The 26,260-nt window shown below is 44.5% G+C and overlaps 1 protein-coding gene across 4 annotated transcripts in view; it reads left to right on the plus strand.

The window, feature by feature from the left end:
- RUSC2 (RUN and SH3 domain containing 2) overlaps window positions 1-26,260 on the plus strand; it is a 69,226-nt gene that overhangs the window by 28,986 nt on the left and 13,980 nt on the right. Inside the window, exons 1-3 of one of the 4 annotated variants that reach the window (XM_017543075.2) lie at window positions 523-658; window positions 1,759-1,977; window positions 23,797-25,899. The exons of 1 other annotated variant lie outside the window; for it this stretch is intronic. In XM_017543075.2, the coding sequence (XP_017398564.1) occupies window positions 23,865-25,899 (2,035 nt within the window). In that variant the 5' untranslated portion in view covers window positions 523-658; window positions 1,759-1,977; window positions 23,797-23,864. Of the gene's footprint in view, window positions 1-522; window positions 659-1,758; window positions 1,978-15,990; window positions 16,461-23,796; window positions 25,900-26,260 lie in introns of those variants that run through there. 2 more of the 4 variants (XM_017543074.2, XM_017543077.2) reach the window with 2 other exon arrangements.

Genomic DNA, 26,260 nt, shown 5'->3' on the forward strand with positions numbered 1-26,260 from the left:
AGCAGGCTTTTTCTTTTTCTTTACAATGTCAGCACTCAACGCCCTAGTCAGGGACTTATGATTGATAAGGCTGAGTTTCTGGGTAGTTGAGTGGCACTCTTTCTTTGATTTTATTCAGATCATTTCAGTGCAGCCAATGTGTGTGTGTGTACCCTGTCCAGAACAGCGGGGCCTACCTGACTCAGAGTACTATGAGCAATAGCTTTCAACTTGAGGCCCACCTGGTCCCAGAGGTTTGGCACTAGACAGCTGGACATATGAAAGCTCTATTTGTTCCTCTTCCTCTTCCCTGTCGCTGTTTAATGCTGAACTGTTTTCAACAAGGCTTGCTTCCTATAGAATCCAACTTAGCAACCTGGAGAAGCCTGAGGCCACTCCTGGAGCAGGAAGCTGCCCTAGATTTGGCAGTAACCAGTAGAACTTGATACCGACGCCAGAGTGTAAAAATAAACACCTCCTACAGTTCTGTCTTAATCCATTGGCATCAGAGTTGCTATTATTAACCCATAGGCCTCACAGGCAGCTGTGATGGTCAGACAGCACCCTGGACAAAACCTATCCTGCCATCTTGGGATCACACACTCTCCCCTTCCCTACTGGGATATGATCTGGGGCCCCAGGAGAAGCACCATCAGTCTAGGAACACGCCTTACAACAGGTAATACTAGAGGTGGATTAGTATCTAAAGAGATTTTGCCTGCCACTTCCCTGGACCTGGAACCTTTAGATTTTCTGGGAAACTGGTAACGGAGACAGGAAAGAACTCCACTGCTCATCTGCCAGAAATATAATAATAGTGACTTATTACTAAGCACTTACCATGTGTTGGGTTTTTTTTGTTTTTTTGTTTTTTACAATATCTTAATTTTACTTGAAGCTTTTCAGGGAAAATATTATGACAGTTTTACAAATGAAGGAGCTGAAGTTTAGTGAGGTTGAGTGACTACCCAGAATTCCACAGTTGGCAAGTAATGTGTCAGAGTTGGACCCAGACTTGTCTTAACACCAAAATCCATGTTTTGAATAATTACAGAACCTGTGCTGCTGAATACTCAGAACGCAGGCTTCAGCTACCTGATTTTTAAATTTAAGGGCTTAAGTAAACAAAAATATATAAATTACTTTCACTTTAATCTTATAACTAAACCATTTCTGGAACACAGAAATGGTTTTTGCTGCCACCTATGAGTGAGCCAGTCCCAGTGCTCTTCCCAGGCACTGTGAGCTGAACGCCAGAGACTGTCAGGGCAAGCCTCCTGGAAGATAAGATACCTCCGGGAAAAGGCTTTGACTCTGCCTGAGGAGTCTGAGACCATGACTCCTCTGTGGAGAACATGGTCAGATTGTCTCCCAGGGGGAACAAGGCTTAGATGGCTCCGGGAGTCATGCTGAGGGAAGGGTGTACTTGAATAAAAAGATTATTTGAAGGGCAGCTAGGCTTCCCTCCCCTCTTTTTCCAGCCTCCTCCACCCTGGCCCCACAACTGGCTTGTGTAATTCAATCTAGATTCTTCTCATAGCCTTCTTTACTGGGCATATGGGGCCTTTTATTTACAGCTTTGGGCATTCTGATTGGATAGCAGCTTCCTAGCCTGCATGCTTCAGTCCACTGCCTTTGGAGAGTGGGAGCAGAGTACACTCTGGTTTTGCATCCTGAAGCCCGGGAGTTAAAAGGAATAGCCAGAGGGCTGCTCACACAGCCAAAGGGCTGGCCACACTGAGCAGTCAAAGAGCAGCATAGGGACCTTTTTTGTTCCAGTTCACTTGCTCCTGCAAATACGCACTTGAGAGCCATCCTCCAAGCAAAGCAGTCTGTGCGGGGGCTTTCAGCATCCACCCCTCATACACTGCCTCTGGTCTTGGTGGCTTCCTGCTCGCCTGCTGCTCACCTCCACCTAGCACTGGGAGGCTTCAGCCTGTGGGCCTTGTTCACTGCGGCACTCTCCATCCCCTCATCTGAAGAACTCGGTCTATCAAGGTAGGAACCAAATCTTTCCTAATTCCCTGTAGTCTTCCTCTCTTCCCTAATACATCCTCAAAAGAAATAGGGTTTACAACAAATTCCCAATCTCTAGAGACTTACAGCTAGCAGTTAGAAGCCAGCCAGCTGCAAGTATAGGTGTGTTTATGTGTCTTTGTATTCATGTTAGAATGCAGGAGGGTGAAAGGGAGGTCATTTTGTTAACACGCTGCATCGGAACCTTCCCCTGGGCTCCAGGTTTTAATTTGGCTTAGGTTATAATTAGACCAGAAAAGGACCTTATGAGGTCATCTGATTGAGCCCTCTGCTTCCAAACAGGTGCTACAAGTTGAGCTAAGGAAGGAATCCATGTACACTTTTGCTGGCTGGATCAGCAGAAGAAAATAATTTTTTTGTTTTCTAGATGTAATTCCTTTGCGTATAAAGACCCTAGAGGCAAAGCTAGGTTTATTATCAGATTTTTATGGAATAAAGAAAAGCAACCCTTTCAGCTCAGTGAGTTTTCCTGGGTATACTTTCCCAATGCTGCAGTCTCCATTCACTGAACTGGGGCCTTGGGCGCTTGGAGCCTTTTACCTCTTAAGATTGCTGAGCCCATTCTGCTTCAGAGCCAAGCTTCTTCCGGAATGTTTGTCTTTGACTTTTAAGGGTAGACTTTTAGCTGAACTTTTCTACAACATATGTGAGCAGCCAAAAGCAAAGCAAGTTCTGTGCTTCGAAAGAGGACTCTATATTAAGGAAGCCTAATAAGGCAGCAACTGGTGTGTCTGGGACAGCCCTTCAGGCGAGGCCCCTTCCAACACACGCACAGCATGCTGTCTGGCCTCACTTGGAGTCCAGAATAACATACCAGTTAGAAACCGCGGCCTCCTCAGCTAGCAGCAGCTACACTCTACTTGGAGGAAAGACAGATGACCTCCTGGGCGTTGGCTGCTATTCCATTTTTGGAATCGGACTCCTGATGCCATAGCCAGGTGCTCTCAGCATCTAACAACTTGTTTATTCTCTCTTTACAGTTCAGTCCTAGACATTCACAGGAATCACTGTTAACCTGAAATCAAATTCTTTGAGCCTCTCTCACACATTTCACAGAGAAGTACTTGTCTTGTAGGAAATTCAGAGCCTCCATCTAATCTCATGGCAGGGGTGGAGGGTAGTTATGCAAGCTGACCTTCCAAATTTATGTACAAAGTTTATTTCTGTTCTGGGAAATTAGGTTTGCTATTAATGAAGTTAGTCAACATCAATTTATAAACATTTGATTTTCGAGCTATGAAGAAAGAGAGACGTTTCTGTCAGTTAATTATTTATTTCACTCCCCATATCTCTAACCCCCAACAAACTATGCTCAGTTCTGCCTTTGCCTAGAGTCCCCTGGACGTGCCTTTTGGGGCCCCCACAGTGAGGAGAGGGAATTGGAGTACATGGGGCATTAGGCCTCCTCTGCTTCAACCAGGGTAGCTGTTTTATGTATTGGGGCTGAAAAATTAAAAGCATTACTCTAACCCTTACATCCTGAATTCTTTTTGCTGTTCTGGCCCTCTCCAGAGGCATATTGGAAATTATTTTAACAAAATTATGAGCCCCTCAAATTGGGCTGTTACCCCTGAACATCCAGCATAGTTCCTTATACACAGGAAGAGTGTAGATGCTTGTGGCTTGATTGCTTGCTTGACTGATTAATTGGCTCACAAGATGATATTAATTGATAGCCTCAGGATAATTCTAGATTAGAGAATAGAGTACAATATGTCATAATTTATTTTGATTTGTTACAGTTTGAACATTTCTGACCTTTGCTACTGGAATCAGTCATTCAGTCTGAGGTGAAAACTTAGCCAAAAGGAATTACCCTAACCGAGATTGTCGCTGTTGGAGAGGAGACCCAAGTAGGGTCAGCACAAACAAAAGTACATTCTGTTGATTTCCAAAGATTTGTATGATTTTAGTACACCTCTGTCTCTGGTGTACTGAGGTGAAAGGTCAACAGAGCGATCATTGGGAAGACCAGGCGCAGAGGTGTACTAAAATCATAGTCCTATTTATTTATTAGTACTGTTTACTTTGCTAAAAATTACCTTCTTGGACAGTTCCCAAAACTACTTGTCTTGACTGTTCAACTTTTCTTTTCTAAACTGTACTTATTAACAACATCTAAGCTGTTTATCTTCAGCCTGCATTATACATCTGCATATCTTTTGTGAGGCTGGCTTTGTTTTTAATTAGCTTATATGTTTTATAAAATTATAATATTTTGTTTTTTTATAAAGCTAGGTAACAGGATATAACTGAAAAAACCAGCCACATTCAAATAAAGTCTGTAAGCTCAGTTAATTGTAATGTACTCAATGTTAATTTCTTTGTTTTAACAAATGTACCATGATTATGTAAGATGGTAACATTAGGGGAACTGGTTGAAGGATGTACAGGAACTCTGAACTATCTTTGCAACTTTTTATAAATCTAAATTATTGCAAAATAAGTAGTCAGCTTTTAAAAATTCATACAGAGCAATAAAGGTCTTCACAGTGAAAATAGTGGCTGGGCATGGTGGCTCATGCCTATAATCCCAGCACTCTGGGAGGCTGAGGTGGCTGGATCCTTGAGCCCAGGAGTTTGAGACCAGCCTGGGCAACATGGTGAAACCTTGTCTCTACAAAAAATACAAACATTAGCCAGGCATGGTGGTGTGTGCTTGTAGTTCCAGCTACTCAGGAGGCTGACGTGGAAGGATGGCTTGAGCTCAGGAGGCGGAGGTTGCAGTGAGCCAAGATAGGGCCACTGTGCTCCAGCCTATGGGACACAGCTCGACTCTGTCTCAAAAAAAAAAAAAAAATTAAGCCAAATAGTGCCATATCTGGGGCAGTCTGAGCATCAAAATCAGTAATAGATTATGACCCACTGACTTTTTTTAAAATCCAGGGGTCCATATTTATACTAAATCAATAAATTAAGAAAGGAAGGAAAAGGGAAAGCTTTATTATGTTAGAATGCCAACTAATAACTGTTGAAGGAATAATATAAAATTGCCATTTTTCGGCCAGGTGCAGGGGCTCATGCCTATAATCCCAGCACTTTGGGAGGCCAAGGTGGGTGGATCACTTGAGGCCAGGAGTTTAAGACCAGCCTGGCCAACATGGTGAAACTCTGTCTCTACTAAAAATACAAAAAATTAGCGAGGCATGGGGCACATGCCTGTATTCCCAGCTACTCAGAAGGCTGTGGGAGGCAGAAGTTGCAGTGTGCCAAGATTGTGCCACTGCACTCCACCCTGGGCAACAGGATGTGACTCTGCCTCGGGAAAAACAAAACAAAACAAAAAACTCATTTTTTTTAACCATCATAGTAAACAACTGATTCTGACAACACTTATCAATGGATGTGAAAATGATTGGATAAAAGTCTGATGGGGAACAGGTTATTTACCCAATCTAAAAGTAATCTCTCCATAGATTGCTTATTAATTAGAGGAGAAAATGGTAGCTTTACAGTGGAGAAACCTGATAGATACTATCTTACCAAATGGTTGGTTCAAAATTACCATCATCAATAAAGTGACAAAATGACCACATGTACTGGGTTTTGTCTTGTTTTGTTCTGTGTTGTACGTTTCTCCCAGACTCCTATTTTCTGTTTTTGTTGTACTCTGTTTTCTGTTGGAGGCTGTCCTCAAAAGTCTGATGATCCCTTGGCTGCTGATTTAAGAGTGAGCCATTTAAAAACACTGGAGGTTCTGTGAGAGTAGAAAGACATCTCAACTGGCAAAATTGTCTGGTGGGCAGGTGCAACAGGCTGGCCTCTTTTTTTTGTGGGGAAACCCCCAAAGTCTGTATTTGACGTTGTTTTCTCTGAGGTAGTTTAGTTTCTGCAGAGAAATAATCTACCAGGGGTAGGGGTGGGATAAATAAGTCTGGCTTATTTCTAATAATTTATTGCTATTCACCTTTGAGATTTTTTATTTTAAAACATTTCACACACAGCTGATATAGATTCTGTAACTGACAGTTTTGGTATGAGAAGTTCTTACAGTCTAGGTATTTATTGTTTTCTCTGTTATTTGCTGACAGGATCTTTGTGATTATTAATTATAAACTAATTTTTGTTGCTCTTTAATTTTGAGAATTCTGTTGACTTAAATTGGGAAATGTTTTCCCCCAGAGAAAATTCCTATCTTCTTCTACCAAAAGTTGTGGAACACCACCTACTTTGGATCATGATGAACTTCCTTCAAGCTTCCCTGTTTCTACTTAATGCAAGACTCTCAGGTTTAGTTTCCTCATCTTTCCAGTGGCTCAGTCTTGTCATGTTGGCTGCAGTGATGCTCTGGGAATTGACCCACAAGGAAGCCTGGTCCTCCCCCTTGCTTACTGCACAGCTCGTGATTTTTTCCTCTTTCGGGGGATTGTGTAGAGTAGTCACAGAGATGTCTCCTATATACTGAGAGACCTGAAATGCTTTTAAAAGTATATATTGCCCAGACATTGTGGCTCATGCCTATAATCCCAGCACTTTGAGAGGCTGAGGCAGGAGGATTCCTTGAGTGCGGAAGTTCAAGGTCAGCCTGGGCAACATAGCAAGATGCCATCTCTACAAAAAGTTTAAACATTAACCAGGCATGGTGGTGTATTCCTGTAGTCCTAGCTGTTTGCAAGGGCTGAGGCAGGAGAATTGCTTGAGCCCAGCTCAAGGTTGGAGCAGGCTGAGATTGGGCCACTGCACTCCAGTCTCAGTGACAGAATGAGACCCTGTCTCTTAAAAAAAATAAAAAATAAATATATATTATATAGGATCTCATATTTTGCAGTGGAAGATGCCCTGTAATGTCTTGATCACCACAATGTGAGAAGCAGAATTCTCTTTGCATGATTTGATATCCTTTTTTTTTTTTAAAGAGATAGAATCTCACTGGAGTGCAATGATGCTATCATAGCTCACTGGAGCCCAAAACTCCTGGGTTCAAGTCAGCCTCCTACCTTAGCCTCCCAAGTAGCTAGGACCACAGGCATGTGCCACCACACCCAGCTAATTTTTAAATTTTTGTGTTGACAGGGTCTCACTTTATTGCCCAGGCTGGTCTCGAACTTACAGGCTCAAGCAGTCTTCCCTCCTCAGCCTCTCAAAGCACTGATATCCTACTTTTTAAATTAGCTTAAAAGGGCTGGGTGGGGTGGCTCACACCTGTAATCCCAGCACTTGGGGAGGCCACAGTGGGAGGATCACTTGAGGCCAGGAGTTCAAGATAGACCTAGCCAACATAGTGAGAGCCCCATCTCTAAAAAACTTTTTTTTTTTAAGAATTTTAAAAATTAAAAAAAGAAAACAAAAAATAAATAAATTAGCTTAAAAGACTTTTTCTATGCCATTGAATATACCTTGTAAACACAATCTGTATCGTTCCATTATGTTCCATTGCATGGGCAGCTCACTAGCCATTTTTTCATTGGATATCTAGAATATTCTTAATTTTGCAATGTTGTAATATTGCAGTGAACATAATTGTGGAAATATGACGTAAATCAAGAAGGGTAGAGATATAAAGAAAAAGCATAACTGTTATTCTGGGATAAGAGTTGTAAACTCAGATGCCTTATAGGAGCCAGACAAATAATGCAAATGAGTAAAAAGAACCAGTGAAGCTGCCATGAGGAGTGATGAGAACATGTCAAGCTGAAGTGCTCATCTAATGAGGGGAGCCACTTCTCAGCTCCAGCTGATTCTTATCACTTAGGAATGAGCACATAGTGTGGCCAGGTCTTTTGGTTTTTTCAAGCAAGACAAGCTGGAAATCTAGATTTTTTTCTAGAAATCTCCAAAATGTTTATGGTGGCATTTTTACTATGCAAAGCACATAAAACCTATTGACATACTAGATGTGACAGTCAGGCTGTCACTTTGCAGCCTTTGCTAATGTTTATGATGGCATTTTTACTGTGCAACCCACATAAACCTATTGACACACAAGATGTGACAGGCTAGCACGTTGCAACCTTTACAACCTTTGCTCTAGGGTCATGACTGTGGATATAAATGGAGGGAATGTACTGACTGAAGACACAGCTGCTCAGTCATGTTTCCATCCTCAGAATGAGCATGGAGTGTAATGAAGGGTTTAAGATCTTGGCATTAAAGATTTATTTACTAAGCACTTTACTAAAGCTCAGCTTTCAGTTTTTCTTCTTCCTTACCCTCTTCTTCTTCTTCATCATCAAATATGCTATTCTCAGAAGAGGCTGACCTTCTCAAAGCCAGCTAGGCTCCATTTAGCCTGCTTGCTTCCTAACCATTCAGTAGCTTTGATTTTGTTTTTGATTCTGGGTCTTGCACTGTCGTTCAGTCCTGAGGGCAGTGGTGCAATCTCCACTCACTGCAACTTCTGCCTCCTGGGCTCAAGCCATCCTCCCACGTAGCTAGGACTACAGGCACACACCAGCACACCCAACCAGTTTTTGTACTTTTTGTAGAGACGGAGTTTTGCCATGTTACCCAGGCTGATCACAACTCATGAGCTCAAGCAATCCACCCACCTCAGCCTCCCAAAGGGCTGGAATTACAGGCGTGAGCCCCACACCCAGCCAGTCATTCAGTAGCTTTATCAAACATCATTGGTCCTCTACTATGTGCCAAGGCCCTGTGCTCAGAATTACCCGTCAATGTATAAGACAGCTCTACCCTCTAGAAGTGTATTGTCATCAAGAGATAATAAAATTACCAAGTCTTGGTACCAAATAAGTTGAATGTATACTTGGTATTGAAGAAGTTTAGGAGAACAATTTCCATGATAAACAAGAGCTTCCAAAAATGGTAGAATTTGAGCTACCTCCTTAAAGAGTGGTGGAGAATAGGGAGAGCATTCAGGCTATCTTCCCAGTGAGTGAGCCAAAACTCAGAATTCAGGGTATATTCGGCATGTGACGTGAATGTGGTTGGATAGGTAGAAAGGAACTTCGGGGGTGTTTTTTGGTTGTTACTGTTTCTGTTTTTTTCTGAGACTGAGTCTCACTGTTATTCAGGCTGGAATGCAGTGGTGAGATCTCAGTTCATTGCAACCTCTGCCTCCTGGGTTCAAGCGATTCTCCTGCCTCAGCCTCCCAAGCAGCTGGGATTACAGGCACACACCGCCACGGCTGGTTAAGTTTTGTATTTTTTGTAAAGACAGGGTTTCACCATGTTGGCCAGGCTGGTCTCAAACTCCTGACCTCAAGTGATCTGCCAGCCTCAGCCTCTCAAAGTACTGGGATTACCAGTGTAAGCCACTGTGCCTGGCTGGTAGAAGGAACTTTGAACACCACATGAAAGAATTTGGATTTATCCTGTAGACAGGAAGCTACTGAAGATGTTTTAGTAGTAGAGTGACTTTTTGACGGAAGTTGAGATTACTCTTGTGCCGGTATATGTGATAGCTGGGAACCAAGAGACAATGAAGGTAAGGAAACTAGTTAGAAGACTATGTAATAATTCAGAGGAGAGGTAATACGGGCCTGAATTTGGATGACAGAGTAGAGTTAGGAACTGGAGAGGCAGTAGAGGAAGTGGTTAAGCATACTGACTCTGGAATCAGACAGGTCTTTATCTGAGTCCCAGCTTAGACATTTACTGACTAAGTTACACTGGGAAGATTATTTAATATCCCTGAGCCTCAGACTTCTCATTCATAAAGTAAGGACAGTAACAGCTTAGAGAGTGGTTATGTGGATTAAATGAAATAATGTAAGTAAATGTTTATCATAGCAGCAGAAGCATAGTAAAAACATAAGAAATTATTATTAAGTCAGTGCCTGAAACACTGGAAGGAAGACTCAGCATGACTTGGTAATTGTCTGAATGTAAAGAGAGAGTCCAGATGATTCTTTTATTTTCAAGTTTGTGTTACTAGCAGTCTAAAGAAACCTAATTTGAATGTAAAAATTGATTTTGCTTTAGATGTGTTGAGTTTGAGGTAATAATAAATATCTGATAGGCTATTGGAGATTTGATTCTGGAAGTTCAGGAAGAATATAAGATTTGGAAGTCAAAAGAAAAAATAATGGGAAACACTAAAGATGGTCAGGATGAAAAGACTTCAGGTCTGAACCTTGCTATAAATTTGCATTTAAATACAGGCCAGGTATTGTTTTATTAAACAATGAGGAAAGAATTATCTAAGAAGCAGAACTAGCAGGATTGGTTTATAGAAGCCAAAGAGAGCCAGGCTTGGTGGCTCATACCTGTATCTCAGTACTTTGGGAGGCCGAGGTGGGCAGATGACTTGAACTTAGGCATTTAAGACCAACCTGGCCAACATGGTGAAACCCCAACTCTACCAAAAATACAAAACTATAGGTGGGCATGGTGGCATGCACCTGTAATCCCAGCTACTTGGGAGGCTGAGGAACGAGAATCACTTTAACCTGGAAGGTGGAGGTTACAGTGAGCCAAGATTGACCACAGCACTCCAGCCTGGGTGACAGAGCAAAGAAAAAAAAAAAAGCCAAAGAGAAAAGAGGAGTTAAATAGGAGATGATGACTGAGAGTGTCGGACGATTCCAATATTATAAGTTTAAAAATTATAGCTGCTTCACAAAGTTCAAATGTTACAAGAAAAAATTCTGGTGGATAAGAAACAGTGAAAGAGAAAGTAGTGAGAGAGTTTTAAGAGTCCATTTGTAAAGGAATTTTGGTGTCAAGGCTGGGTGTGGTGGCTCACGCCTATAATCCTAGAACTTTGGGAGGCCTAGGCAGGTGGATTGCTTGAGCTCAGGAATTTGAGACCAGGCTGGGCAACATGGCAAAACCCCATCTCTACTAAAAATACAAAACTTAGCGAAGCATAGTGGCACATGCCTGTAATCCCAGCTACTCGGGAGGCTGAGGCACGAGAATCCCTTGAATACAGGAGGTGGAGATTGCAGTGAGCCAAGATCATGCCACTGCATTCCAGCCTGGGTGACAGAGCGAGACTCTGTCTCAAAAAAAAAAAAAAAAAAGGAATTTGGTGTTGAAAAAAGAGAGGATGCTCTGATGTCCTTGGATGGACATACAGTGACAGCCTCTGCTTTCTGGTACACCTGACATTCCACCTTTCACCCACACCCCCAGTTGTGGGGTTCTCAAACATTTCTGCCTCTGTGGAGCTGAGCAACACCACTCAAGCTCCTGTAGCTGCTGCCACTGTTTTTAACAGCCTTATTGAAATATAATTGACATACCATACGTTTCACCATTTAAAGCATACAATTCAATCGTTTAAGTATATTCACAGAGTTGTGCAATTATGACTATAGTCTAATTTTGGAACATTTCATCATTCCCAAGAAACCCCGCACCCATTAGCAGGCACTCCCCATCTCTCTGTCTCTCCAGCCTCTGGCAGTCACTGATCTACTTTTTGTCTCTATAAATTTGCCTTGTCTGGACATATCATGTAAATGGAATGAAACAATATGTGACCTGTGTTTCTTCTTTCACCTAGTGTAATGTTTTCAAGGTTCATCCATGTTGGAGCATTTATCAGGACCTCATTCCCTTTTATTGCTGAATAGTAATTCATTGTGTGTACCATGTTTTATTTATCCCTTCTTCTGTTGATGAACATTTTGGTTGCTCCTAGTTTTTTACTATTATGAATAATGCTACTAGGAATATTCATATATAAGCTTCTGTGTGGATTTTGTTTTGTTTCTTGTAGGTATATACCTAGAAGCAGAATTGCTAGGTCACATGGTGACTCTTTAACATTTTGAGAAATTGCCAGAACTGTTTTCCAAAGTGGTTGCACCATTTTGCAGTGCCCTCAGCAATGTGTGAGGGTTCCGTTTTCTACACATCATTGTCAATATGTGTGATTGCCTGCCTTTTTTATTTTAGCTATTCTAATGGGGTCAAGTAGTATCTCACTTCAGTTTTTATTTGTACTGCCTAATGATTAATGATGTTAAGCATTTGTTTATATAAGGGCTTCACCATTTGTGTGTCTTCTTTGGGGAAATGTTTATTCAAATCCTTTGCCCAGCCAGATATGGTGGCTCATGCCTATAATCCCAGCATCTTGAGAGGCCAAAGCAGGAGGATCACTTGAGCCCAGGAGTTTGAGACCAGCCTGGGCAACATAGTGAGACCCCCATCTCTACAAATAATACACAGACACACACACACACACACACACACACACACACACACACACACGCACACACAAATCCTTTGCCCATTTTTATTTTATTTATTTACTTATTTATTTGTTTGAGACAGGGTCTCACTCTGTCACCTAGGCTGGAGTGCAGGGGCGTGTGATCTCAGCTCACTGCAACTCCACCTCCTGGGTTCAAACTACTCTTGTGCCTTAGCCTCCTGAGTAGCTGGGATTACAGGTGTGCACCACCATACCCGGCTAATATTTGTATTTTTTTGGTAGAGATGGGTTTTGCCATGTTGACCAGGCTGGTCTCAAACTCCTGACCGTGATCCACCCACTTTGGCCTCCCAAAGTGCCGGGATTACAGGTGTGAGCCACTGCACCCAGCCCCCTTTGCTTATTTTATTTGTCTTTTTATTACTGAGTTGTAAGGGTTTTTAAATATATTCCGGATATAAGTCCCTTATCAGCTATATGATCTGCAAATTTTCTCACAAGTTGTCTTTTGACTATCTTGATTGAGTCCTTTGAAGATCAAAAGTCTTAAATTTTTGTGAAGTCCAGTTTATCTGTTTTTATTATTTTTTTTTTTCATTTTGCCAGCAGCAAGTCAAAGGTTTTTTTTTCTTTTGTCACTTGTATTTTTGCTATCATGTCTAAGAATGTGTTGCCTAACCCTAGGTTGTGAAGAGTTACTCCTTTGTTGCCTAAGCTGCTTTTTTTTTTTTTTTTTTTTTTTTTTTTTTTTTTTAGATACAGAGTCTTGTTCTTGTTGCCCAGTCTGGAGTGCAGTGGCATGATCTTGGCTCGCTGCAATCTTTGCCTCCCGGGTTTGAGTGATTCTCATGCCTCAGCCTCCCGAATAGCTGGGATTACAGGCGCCCACCACCATGCCTGGCTAATATTTGTATTTTTAGTAGAGACGGGGTTTCACCATGTTGGCCAGGCTGGTCTCTAACTCCTGACCTCAGGTGATTGGCCCACTTTGGCCTCCCAAAGTGCTGGGATTGCAAGCGTGAGCCACCGCACCTGGCTGCCGAAGTTTCTTTTTAACAGATTTTTTTTATGAGAAACAGTCTCTTCTTCCATGCCTGTTGAGTCAAGTCTACCCACCACTTATTCTGATTTATACACAAGGAGCCTCTCTTTTTAGATTACTCTTGTTCAACAAGACTTCCATATGCCAAGCTCAAAACACCTTGAATATGCCAAGCACTATGCTAGGTTTTATGGGAAACACACAAAAAAAATGATATTGTCTTATATACTGGATAATGAAGTTGCTAAGATGAATGTAACTCAGACTTTGCAGTCTAGGAGAGATGTTAAGGCAGATGTGCAAAAAAGAACAATAAGCATGTTAAGTGGCATGATTTACTTAATCAAAACTTCTCAGGGACTGATGCTAGTTGCTGATGAAGTTTGCCATCAGTATGCAATGCAACGAGAAAAGTACCATTTTCTTATGAAATGGTGATCAATGATGTAAAGTTTTTTGTAATGATGCTACTTGACAATGTAAGAAGTTGGCAATCCAATATTGATCTCCCTGTTTTTTGTGGGAATTGTTTTCTTGTCTGTAAAATCAACAACCTGCAACTACTGGTTCAGAGAACAGATTATTTCTGGCTCTGGGGTAGTAAGAGAAGACTTGATGGAGGAGTTGCTCTGGGCCTGGTAGGTTTGGATAATTTTGAGCAGGGCCAAGTGTAACAGGAAGGAGAGTCTGAATGAACAAATGCAGCCGAGTGGAAATGAGCTTCTGAAACATGTTTCAAGGACTACATGATGGGATGTAGAAAGTAAGGTTGAGTGGAAGAGACAGCCAAGGCCGGCGCGGTGGCTCACACCTGTAATCCCAGCACTTTGGGAGGCTGAGGCGGGTGGATCACCTGAGGTGAGGAGTTTGAAACCAGCCTGGCCAACATGGCGAAACCCCGTCTCTACTAAAACTACAAAAAGTAGCCAGGCATGGCAGCGGGTGTCTATAATCTCTCAGCTACGCAGGAGGCTGAGGCACAAGAATCACTTGACACCGGGAGGCAGAGGTTGCAGTGAGCCAAGATCGCACCACTGCACTCTAGCCTGGATGACAAGAGTGAAACTTAAAAAAAAAAAAGAGTAGACAGCCGAGATGGATGACCTTGAAAGCCAAAATGAGGAGGCTCAACTTGATTATCTGGGTAATGAGAAACCATTAAAACGGGCAGGAGGAGTGACATGTTGAAGAAAGGTAGTGCTTTGGGGAGATGAATCTGGTAGTACTAGAAAGTCAATTGCAAGTGTGGAGACCAGTTAGGAGGTGGTCGAGGTATATAACATAACAGTATTTGTGTTTTGTTTCTGGCTGGAAAATAATTTGATCTTTCCTCAAAAGCCCTAGATCTTTGGCAGCAGTGGTTGGGAAGTAAGTGGCAAGGTAGTCTGTGATGTGGTGAATTAAGCCAAGCACTAGAAGTCTGAGAGCTGCCACCCTCCATAGGCAATCGGAAACACTGGCTGTCCAGCGCAATGCATGACTTAGCCTCACAGAAATTTCAGAGACAAAGACCCTGGGCCCAGAGCTCTCACAGTAAGCAGCTCAAACTCCAGGTGCTTGGTCATAAAGATTGATGCCCTAACCTACAGATGCTTATCTATCCCCACTTTGTGGTCTGTATCAGCTAGGAGAGAGGAAGGCAAGTGACACCATTTCCACACCTTTCAGCCTCCTTGAGAGGACCGCTAATGGTTGGCTACGAACAGCAGCCTCCCTCCTTCCTTTCCTTCCTGTTTCCTGCTTTATAAGATCAAGGGGCCATGGCTGCTCAAACAAGTCAAGGCTGGAGATGGGTCTTTTTGTCTTTGTGTTCTCTCTACAGTTGATTCAGCTCAGCATGGTGTCAGCAGACACATGGGTGTCATAGGGAATAGGAGAAATAAGAAAGGGAAAGAAAAGTTACATCTCTTATGGATCCTGAGGGTTAGCTGTTATGGTCTTGGCAAGTGGTTTCTCCAAAGGATTCTTTCTAAGGACCTGAAATCTGAGGGCGTGGCTGTGGAGCCCAGATAGTAGTCACCTTGGGAAGAGCTCTAGGCAGGGCTAGTGCTTGGGAACCAAGCCCCGCTTGAGACCATCTCTGTGTTCAAGTGTAGGGACCAGTGGCACAAAGTGGACAGAGACCATGCCACTTCTTCCTGTATAACTGGCTCTAGCTGCAGTTTCTCCATTTTTTCCTTATTCCCACAGAATTGGCCCAGAACCTGAGGAGGGTGGAACAGGGAAGGGGCAGAGGACTCTGTAGGTCTCCAGGCAGAACTGAGATTTTTCTGTGGCCTAGGAGAGACCACTCCCTGTCCCCTGCCTTCCTTTCCCTGGGAAGATAGGCTTTCTGGCCCCTCAGCCTGGATAGAGGGATTCTGCCTCCACACAAACCTAGCTGGACCCAGCTCAGCACTGACCAAGAACCTACGAATGCGAGAGGGGCCAGTTCCACTTCAGCCACAGCAAGTAGACCTCTGAAGACCCAGGGAACTGAATGGAATACCATGTTAGGAAGAAGGCCTGCAGCCCCCTTGGTCCTAAGACTTACCATCACCCAGGGTATAGAAGCCTGCCCACTGCCCCACGTCTCTAGGAAGGCCAGTGCTAAGACTCGTGGGCCATCCACCAGGACTGAGCTGGGTGTTACTGCTGGCAGAATGGTGACTGGTCCCTGCTGCCTCCCTTCTGGGCTTCAGGAATCCCCTCCCAAGCTGACTGCCCCACCCTGAGGCTAGTCTGGAATCCTGGTTAGAGGAAAAAGCTGGAAAACAGAGTCATTCACACTGGGCAAAAAGAGGAGGGAGAGGTTTCTGGCTAAGATATAAAAGGAGCTTAATGAAGGAAGGAAGGAAGCTCAAAGGTTCTGCTCAGACATCTTCCCTGAAATGCCTAAAGACAAGAAAGGAGTTAGATGCAACTCTCCCCATTTTTCCTTGCTGTCTTGAGAGTTCTCCATCTTCCAGCACTGACTGCCCTCTGTGGCTGGCTCCTTTCACTGCCCTCCCCCTTCCCTAGGCTAAAGGGCCCACAGGGACTGGAAGGGAGGGAGGCTGAGTGGCTGTGCTGTGGGCCTGCCTGCTCCTTTCCCTTCCCCCTTCCTTTAGCAGCAACGTCACCGCAGCACCAGCAGCCGCGGCAGCAGCACGGAGACTGGGGCTGGGATTGCGCAGCCTCCCTGCATTAGCAACAATGCCATTGTATTAGCAGAAATCAGATCTTAGGAAATCGGTGCAGTTCCCCTGTGTGGTCCAGTGGAATAGTGCCTCAGCTGGAACTGTCGGGGTAGAGCTTGGTCGGAGTGCAAAAGGAACAGATGCGTCGGGGTCTAGCTCAAGGCTCCTGACAGAGGTATGGCTCAGGGGGCTGGGGGAGGGGCAGGGCAGAGATGCTAGGATAGCGATCAGCACCTTTGGGCTCTGGCTTCTGAGGGCTGGCTTTGTCTTTCCAAAAGGGAGAGGGGGGCGGTGGGTGGTGGGAGGATGAAGGAGGGGAACGTGCAGAAGCACAAGCATTAGACAAGCTCATCCATGCATACATTTGGGCTATGGTGCAGAGATGGGGAAAAGCCAAGGCTTGGGCTAATGTCATTTATGCTATTTTATCAAGAAGCAGATCTCATCCTTACTTTTTGGGCATTTCTAATGAAGCTGCTACAGTATGGGTCAGGGATGGGGGAGTCAGATCTAGAAACAAAGGCTTAATGGGAGGAGACACCCCTGCAGCTACTGTAAGTTTATGATGGAAAACATGCGAGGATCCAGGCGGCTTTCAAGAAGAGGGGCTGGGAAGCCTTTCTCTCCACACACATACATACCTGCATGCACATACATATACATGCAAATACATACATGCACATAGGTACTTATACCACATCTTCTGGTGCTGTGGGAGCCACCAGGCTCCAGGTAAGGATGGAGCAAGAACACTGACCAGGGTGCCCCACAGTGTATGGGAGGGGCAGAGACAGTCTGTAATGCCTAGGGCACCTGACCTGTTACAGTCAGCCTTCAAGAAGAGACCTGAGCATAAGCTAACACTCCCAAATCTGCCCTCCTGCCCTCCTCCCTTTGACCCTACCCACGATAGGACCAGTCAGGAAAAGGGTTATCAGTCCTACAGAGGCCCCTCGTCAGGATCTCAAGTCAAGGTCAGATTGCTAGAGAATGGCAGCTGAGGACCATTTTCTCCCCTGTCTGTATTCAGAAGGCCAAAAAAGACGGAAGGGGTTCTATGACTGGCAGAAAGACATTGATGACCAAAGCTAGAGGAAATCTTTTTTTTCTGGGGTTTTCCTGCACGGAGTTGCTCCATTTCTGAGCAGGTAGAAAAAGTTGCTTAAATTCCCATTTCCACGCCTGTAATCCCAGCACTTTGAGAGGCTGAGGCGGAAGGATCACTTGAGCCTAGGAGTTTGAGACAGCCTGGGCAACATGGTGAAACCCTGTCTCTACAGAAAATTTTAAAATTAGGCAGGCATTGTGGTGTGTGCCTGTAGTCCCAGCTACTAAGGAGGCTGAGGTGGGAGGATCACTTGAGCCCAGGATTTCAAGGCGCAGTGAGCTATGAATGCATCACTGCACCCTAGCCTGGCCAACAAAGCTAGACTGTCGGTAAAAAATAATTAAAATTCCCATTTCTAATAAACACCTTGGTGGATGGTTCAAAAACATAGGATAATAGGTAGAGAGCAGTGCCATGTTGTGCAAATATGTGGTTGAGGAATACACTGGATAGTTATGGCAGTGTATTTGTTCCCAGGAATTGTCTAGGAATGTAAACCACAGAGCAGGGAAAAATGAGCCTTAGGACCATGAATGGGGCAGGGAGATGACAGCTGGGAACTGGGGCAGGAGGTGGAATTTACAAGTGTTATCAGAGCCTGGGGACACTATGAAAGGGATTGTAGGTTCATAGAATAGAGAGGCAGGTAGACATAGCCAGTGTAAGTGGAGGCAGAAATGTGGGTCTACCTAGGACAGGTAGGAAGCAGCTGCTCTGGGAGCAGAGTAATTGCAAGGACTTTAAGAAGAGGGTGTGGCCCCAATCATTTTCTTTGGAAATAATTAGGAATTGGGCAGACCTGGGATTGAATCCCATCTCAGCTGTGTAAATGTGGGCAAACTACTTATACACTCTAAGTTTGGTTTTCTCATCTGTACAATGGGAAGGATTATGCCTATTTGAAAATGTGACAGTGCATTTAGAGATGATATATGTAATGTATGTAAACATATAAATGTTTAATAAATGATCACTAATAAATAGTATTATAACAGGACAAGAGACACCCATTTGGGACAAGGGCCAGGAAAAGGGCTCTCATAGAAAGCTTTTCCTGATTTTGGAGAGCAAGACCTCATAACTTTATACTGGCTGAGCCCACCATTCCACTCTACCTGGTAGGCATAGCTAGAGAGTTCATCTTCTGAAAGAGCTGTCTTCTACTTTCTTCTTCTTCTGAATCCTCTGTTTCTTCCCCATCCTCATCTTCCATGTCTCTCCATAATCAGGGTTTAAAAAGTCTGAAATGAGCTCTTCCCGCTCAGTGTTTTCTCTTCACCTTCATTAGAGGGGATGGGCCACTTGTCTTGATGTAGAAAAAGTCACTCCCAGGAAAGAAGTCTAAGATACACACTCAGTAAATGTTTTCTGTGGTGTCATATGTACAGTTTACTCTTATTTTTTAATTTTTTTGAGATGGAGTCTCGCTCTGTTGCCAGGCTGGAGTACAGGCTGGATCTCAGCTCACTGCAACCTCTGCCTCCTGGGTTGAAGCTATCCTCTTGCCTCAGCCTCCCGAGTAGCTGGGACTACAGGCATGCACCACCACACCCAGCTAATTTTTTGTATTTTTAGTAGAGACGGGGTTTCACCATGTTGGCCAGGATGGTCTGAATCTCTTGACCTCGTGATCTGCCTGTCTGGGCCTCCCAAAGTGCTGGGATTATAGGCATAAGTCCCTGTGCCCGGCCTACTCTCATTATATTCTTAACTGATCAAGAAAAGAGGTCAAAAGTTAGGATTCCTGAGTCTAATCTTAATTCTGTTATTTATTCACTGAGTGGTCTTGGGCAAGTCATTTCATTTCTCTGGGTGTAAATTTCCTTATTTTTAAAAATGAAGATGGCTCCGCCTTCTTTGGTAAGTTGATGTAAGGATCAATGAGATATGACATACATAAAAAGTGCTTTGTAAAAAAAATGTTAACGGGGTGGGCAAAGCACGAGTAGAAAATCTTATGAGATGCCTGCAGAACTTCCCCTTAGATGGCTGAATTGGAATTTTCTGTGGAGGAGCCATTTCTGGGCATTTCTCTTGGTTGTGTGGAGACCAGAAAGGAATAAGATCTTCTCTGAGATACAGAAATATAAAATAAAATGAAATCAATCAGTGAAACAGCTTGACACTTAGTAGGATTCAATACAACCTAAATGTAAAAGCTAACACTGTACATCTTTTAGAAGAAAACATAGGAATATTTCTTTATGATCTTAGGATAGATAAAAATTTCTTAGGATACAGAAAGCTTTAACCATAGAAGAAACAAACTGATAAATTGATAAATTTAAATCTGATAAATTAAAAACTTCTATTTATCAAAAAATACAGTTAAGAAAATAGAGGCAAGCCATAGGCTGAGAGAAAATATTCATGAGGCATATATCTGACAGAGGACTTGTATGCAGAATAAATGTTAAAACTCCTGTAATTCCATCATAAAAAGACTAACAACTCAGTGTTTTTTTTGATGGGTAGTCAACAAATAACCAAGCACCTACTGTGTTCCAAGCAGAGTTTACTGTATTGCAGTCACCAACCTTGGAACTGTGCTCCAGTCTGGGAGACAGATCTGTCAACATCACATTTCAATACAACTGTGAATGCCCTCCAGCCAGGGGCACCATCATCACCTCCCATATACATTTGTTCCTCATCCCTGATTTAGAGTCAGCTTTCTGCATTCAGTATGTGTGTGTCAGTTTTTCCATATGAATGCATGTATGTCCTAGTAATGGTTGTGTGGGTAGAATCATAAATTCTTTTATGTGATAGTTGTGAATGCCTCTTGAAAATGATGCTTTAAAAGGGAAGAAAAGGTACTCACTGAAGGTCAATAATGGTTGCAACCCATGGGTAGCCCTAAAATTACTGCATTCTGTGTAAGAAAGTTCTCCATACTCCGTTTAGTCCAGGCCTTAGGATTATGGCCTGGATTCCGGAGGAAACCTAGTATGTGTGTAAAGAGAAACCCCCTCAAAAAATTGTTTAGGCCCAGCATGTTAGCTCATACCTGTAATTGTAGCACTTTGGAAAGCCAAGGCGGGTGGGTCACTTGAGCCCAAGAGTTGGAGACCAGTCTTGACAACATGGAGAAACCCTGTCCCTACAAAAAATATAAAAATTAGCCAGGCATGGTGGCATGGACCTGTGGTCCTAGCTACTCAGGAGGCTGAGGGTGGATCACCTGAGCCTGGGACGGTAAGGCTGCAGTGAGCCATGATCATATCACTGCACTCCAGGCTGGGTGACAGAGTGAGAACCTATCTCAAAAAAAAGGAAAAGAAAAAAATTGCTTAAATTATGCACAAAATAGATATTTATTACATACAAATTAGAAAATACAGATGAAGCAAAAAGAATACAATTAAAAATAATCCAAATCACTCAATGTAGATAGGTACTGGTAACAGTTTGTTGCACATGTTACAGGTTTTCTTCTATGCATGTAGACATGTTTATTTACAAAAATGGTGTCAAACTGTATATGCTGTTTATCTTTTTTTTTTTTTGAGACGGAATCTTCCTGTCTCCCAGTGGCATAATCTTGGCTTACCAAAACCTCTGCCTCCCGGGTTCAACCGATTCTCCTGCCTCAGCCTCCCAAGGAGCTGGGATTACAGATGTCCACCACCAGCCCTGGCTAATTTCTGTCTTTTTAGTAGAGACAGTGTTTTGCTATGTTGGCCAGGCTGGTCTCAAACTCCTGACCTCAAATGATCTGCCTGCCTTGGCCTCCCAAAGTGGTGGGATTACAGGCGAAAGCCACTGACCAGGCCTGGCCTAAATTCAGGACATTCTATTTCGATGGATTTGCCTATTCTGGACATTTCATATAAATGGAATCATACATCATAAAAGCCCTTTGTGGCTGGCTTTGATGGTGCCCAATTTTTTGGCTACTGTGAATAATGCTGCTATGAACTTTTGTATACAAACTTTAGTATGAACATGTGTTTTCATTTTTCTTGGGTGCATACCCAGGAGTGCAGCTGCTGGGTCATGTGATGACACTATGTTTAACATTTTGAGGAATTGTCAGACTTTTCCAAAGTAGCTGTACCATTTTACAATACCCCCAGCAATGTTTCAGGGTTCCAGTTTCTCCACATCCTCATCATTATCATTTGCTAGTTGCTATTGTCTGTATTTCTTATTTTATCCATCCCAGCGGGAGTGATAGTATCTCATTGTGATTTTTATTTCTCTAATGACTAATGATGTTGAACAACTTTTTGTGTGCTGATTAGCCACTTATATGTCTTCAGAGAAATGCCTATTCAGTCAGTTTGCCATGTTTTAAACAGAAGTCTTTTTTTTTTTTTCTTTTTTGAGATGGAGTCTCACTCTGTTGCCAGGCTGGAGTGCTGTGGCACGATCTCAGCTCACTGCAACCTCCAACTCCCTGGTTCAAGCAATTCTGCCTCAGCCTCCTGAGTAGCTGGGATTACAGGCACACGCCACCACACCCAGCTAATTTTTGTATTTTTAGTAGAGGTGGAGTTTTACCATGTTGGCCAGGATGATCTCAATCTTCTGACCTTGTGATCTGCCTGCCTTGGCCTCTTAAAGTGCTGGGATTGCAGGCATGAGCCACTGCGCCGGCCTCATATGTCTTTTTATTGTTGATTTGTAAAAATTCTTTATATATTCTGATTAGAAGTCTCTTATCAGGTATATGATTTGCAAATATTTCTCCCATTCTATGGATTGTCTTTTCACTTTCTTGGTGATATCCTTTGAAGCACAAAGGTTTTTTGTTCTTATGGAGTCCCATTTATGTTTTTTCTTTTGTCATTTGTGCCTTTGGTGTCATATCTAAGAAACTATCACCTAATCCAAGAAAACAAACATCATTTACTCCTACGTTTTCTTCTATAACCCTTAATCTTGTAGCTCAGTTTAGACTCTGTTAATATCTGCCCTTCTACATCTCTACCCATTAGCCCAGTAAACACACAAAGTCTTGGAAGTTCAACAGAGGAACCTGCCTTCCTCTTAGAAAGGGGAGGAGGAAGCAAGATTGTAAATAATTGCTGCTTAAATTTAACACAATTACATTTTAATACCTTGTCCCTTGCACGTATACTTATTAACCATGATTTTTTGTGCATTGTTCATGTCCTTGAGCATATGTGACTTGCCTTAGGCTTTACAATATTCCACATGATGAGCTGGGACCCTATGATTTAAATGAGTTAAATTTTAAGAAATTAATGGTGTCAAAGATTCAGTTAAATGATGAATAAGAGAAGGGCAATGGGGGATTTAGACTCAGAGTGAGTGAAAAGGAAATGATAGGAATAAAAAGGGTAGAGAAATGAATGAATTTGGAACATTACATGTGAAGGAGGAGAGGGAATGAAGACTGTTGAGACCTGAACGTAGAAACACAGGAGACTAGAACTTCAGCGGGCCACACTGCCATCGGGCAGCCAAGAGACTAGAGAAGCTCAGGATGGGCTGTGTCCTTGGCACCAGGAGACCTTGAACAAGAGGGAACTTTGCTTTAGTCTGTAAAAAGTAAAACTGAGAAGAGAAGACTTTCTAGTGGATCCCAGTAGTGAAGGTTCTAAGCTAAAACTGGGCAGCATTTGGGCACTTCAGGACATCTGTATCCTGAGCTAGACACGTTAGGAATATATTTTGCCTTTCACGTTTATCTTATGTGATGTGTTAGACTAATACAAAAGACATAAAAATAGGTTCCCCTACCCCCCATTGAGGAGGAAGAGGTTGACATCATACTTGCATTCACCCTAATGCCCAACTCAGTCTCTGCATTCAAGAAGCTCTAGTACAGCAGTGAGGATAGTAAGGATACTTAGCCCACAGTCATCAGAGAGGGACAAATATTCTGGGGCTCATAGGAGGATAAAGGGGACCAGAGAGAAGTCCCTTGGTCAGATGATACCATATTATTTTTAAATATGCTTCTTGCAAAATTATAGCATATTGCTATGAGTTTGTGATATTATTCATGATATTTCCCCTAGTCTGTAACTTGTGTGCTATAGCTTAGACATCCTAGATGGTTTTTGCTTGTGTCATTATTCATACTTTTTTTGTGCTCAAGACTAGTCATTGTTTACTGCCAAGGACAAGGTCCTTGAAAGAGAATGGGAAAGTACTGTCCAGGCCTTTATATGTGGCATTAGAGGGACTTGGCCTTTTGTCATAATTTGAGGCATGATGACCTTAAAATTAAGGGGGACCTCTGGTGCTGGACCTGTACAATGCAGAAAGCATGGTGAGGTCCCCACCCACCTATTGGGCTGTGCAGTCAAGCTCCACCTTGACTCAAGCTTCCTGGGTTCTTCTCCACCTGAAAATGAAGTAGGGAAGGGCATGTCCCTGGCTTCCAGGGAGGTGACATTAGGTTCCCTTTCTTTCCTTCTCTCTCCAGGTGCCAAGCTCTCCTGATGAAATGTGTTCTGTCCCACTGGGCTCCGGGGACAGTGTCTGGTGCTGTTGATGCCCTTATTCGAACTTTCCAGAATGGATAGTCCCCCAAAGCTGACTGGAGAGACCCTCATCGTTCATCACATCCCTCTGGTGCACTGTCAAGTCCCAGACAGGCAGTGCTGTGGAGGGGCAGGCGGAGGCAGTGGGAGCACAAGACCTAATCCCTTCTGCCCACCTGAGCTAGGCATCACCCAGCCCGATCAAGACCTAGGACAAGCCGACTCCCTGCTATACAGCAGCCTGCACTCTGCTCCAGGAGGAACTGCACGGTCTACAGACAGCAAGATTAGGAGTCGGGATGGAAGAGGTCCTGGAGCCCCCAAACGACACAACCCCTTCTTGCTGCAGGATGGTGTGGGTGAGCCAGGACTTGGTGACCTGTATGATGACAGCATTGGTGACAGTGCCACCCAGCAGTCCTTCCACCTGCATGGCACTGGCCAGCCCACCTTCCATCTATCCTCTTTCCAGCTGCCACCATCTGGCCCCGGAGTGGGCAGGCCATGGGGGGCAACACGCAGTCGGGCTGGAGTGGTGGAAGGGCAGGAGCAGGAGCCAGTGATGACCTTAAATACTCAGCAGTGTGACACCAGCCGCTGTTGCCGGCCAGAGCTGGAAGCAGAGACCATGGAGCTGGATGAGTGTGGGGGACCTGGTGGGAGTGGCAGCGGGGGTGGAGCCAGTGATACCTCTGGCTTTTCCTTTGACCAGGAATGGAAGCTTAGTTCAGATGAATCCCCAAGGAACCCAGGATGCTCTGGCTCAGGAGCCCAGCACTGCCGCTGCAGTAGCACATCCAGTCAGTCCGAGGCAGCTGATCAGTCTATGGGCTACGTGAGCGACTCCTCCTGCAACAGTTCAGATGGTGTGCTGGTCACCTTCAGCACCCTCTACAACAAGATGCATGGCACCCCCCGTGCCAATCTCAACTCTGCCCCACAGTCCTGCAGCGACTCTTCCTTCTGCAGCCACTCAGACCCTGGCGCCTTCTACCTGGATCTGCAGCCCTCCCCAGCTGAGTCTAAGATGTCTTGTGAGTCACATCACCCTGAAAGTACAGGAAGGGAAGGGGGCTATGGTTGCCCTCATGCCTCATCTCCTGAGCTTGATGCCAACTGCAACTCCTACCGCCCACACTGTGAGCCGTGCCCAGCAGTGGCTGACCTCACAGCCTGCTTCCAGAGCCAGGCCCGTCTTGTTGTGGCCACACAAAATTACTATAAACTTGTCACCTGTGACCTCTCCTCCCAATCATCCCCAAGCCCTGCTGGCTCTTCCATCACTAGCTGCTCTGAGGAACACACCAAGATAAGTCCCCCACCAGGCCCTGGCCCAGACCCAGGCCCCAGCCAGCCCTCTGAGTATTACCTATTCCAGAAGCCAGAAGTCCAACCAGAGGAACAAGAGGGAGTGAGTTCCTCCGTCCAAGCAACAGCTGCTATGGGCCCCACTGTGCTTGAGGGGCAAGTGTACACGAATACTTCACCTCCCAACCTCAGCACTGGACGTCAGCGCTCCCGCAGCTATGATCGCAGCCTGCAGCGCAGCCCTCCTGTCCGCCTGGGCTCACTGGAACGCATGTTGAGTTGCCCAGTGCGCTTGAGTGAGGGCCCTGGAGCTATTGTTGGGCCCAGCTCCCCACCCAGGAGAGTCACCTCCTTTGCTGAGCTGGCCAAGGGCCGGAAGAAAACTGGAGGCTCTGGCTCACCGCCACTTCGTGTGAGTGTTGGGGACTCCTCCCAGGAGTTCTCACCCATCCAAGAAGCCCAGCAAGATCAGGGGGCCCCACTGGATGAGGGCACTCGCTGTAGTCATAGCCTGCCACCCATGTCCTTGGGGCCAGGCATGGACCTGCTTGGCCCAGAGCCAAGTCCACCCTGGTCCACCCAGGTCTGTCAGGGACCCCGCGCCAATGAGATGCCTCCTGCTGGCCTCAGAGCTGCTGGGCAAGGCCCACTGGCTCAGCTGATGGATCCAGGGACTTCTCTCCCAGGGAGCCCAGCCAACAGCCATACCCAAAGGGATACAAGAGCTAGAGCTGACGGTAAGGAGCCTAAGGGTTAGCAATATGTGGATATTCACCAGCAGGATATGCATGGCCACCTCGGTGACAGGTCCCTGCCAACCACCTCATCCATGCCACCAGAGGTTCCACATCCTAGATCTGTTATCCCGCCAGGGCAGGTCCCACAGCTTATAGTGGAGTGGGCTCACCGTGGCAGGGGGTTGGGGGGAGACAGAGGACTCAAAAATACACTGAGGGAATACACTGAGGGGGCTGGGTGTGGTGGTTCATGCCTGTAATCTGTCGCAACCCTTTGGGAGGCTGAGGCGGATGATCACTTGAGGTCAGGAGTTTGAGACCAGCCTGGCCAACATAATGAAACCCCATCTCTACTAAAAAA

Source organism: Cebus imitator, unplaced genomic scaffold (assembly GCF_001604975.1).
Source record: "Cebus imitator isolate Cc_AM_T3 unplaced genomic scaffold, Cebus_imitator-1.0 Scaffold149, whole genome shotgun sequence".
NCBI lineage: Eukaryota > Metazoa > Chordata > Mammalia > Primates > Cebidae > Cebus > Cebus imitator.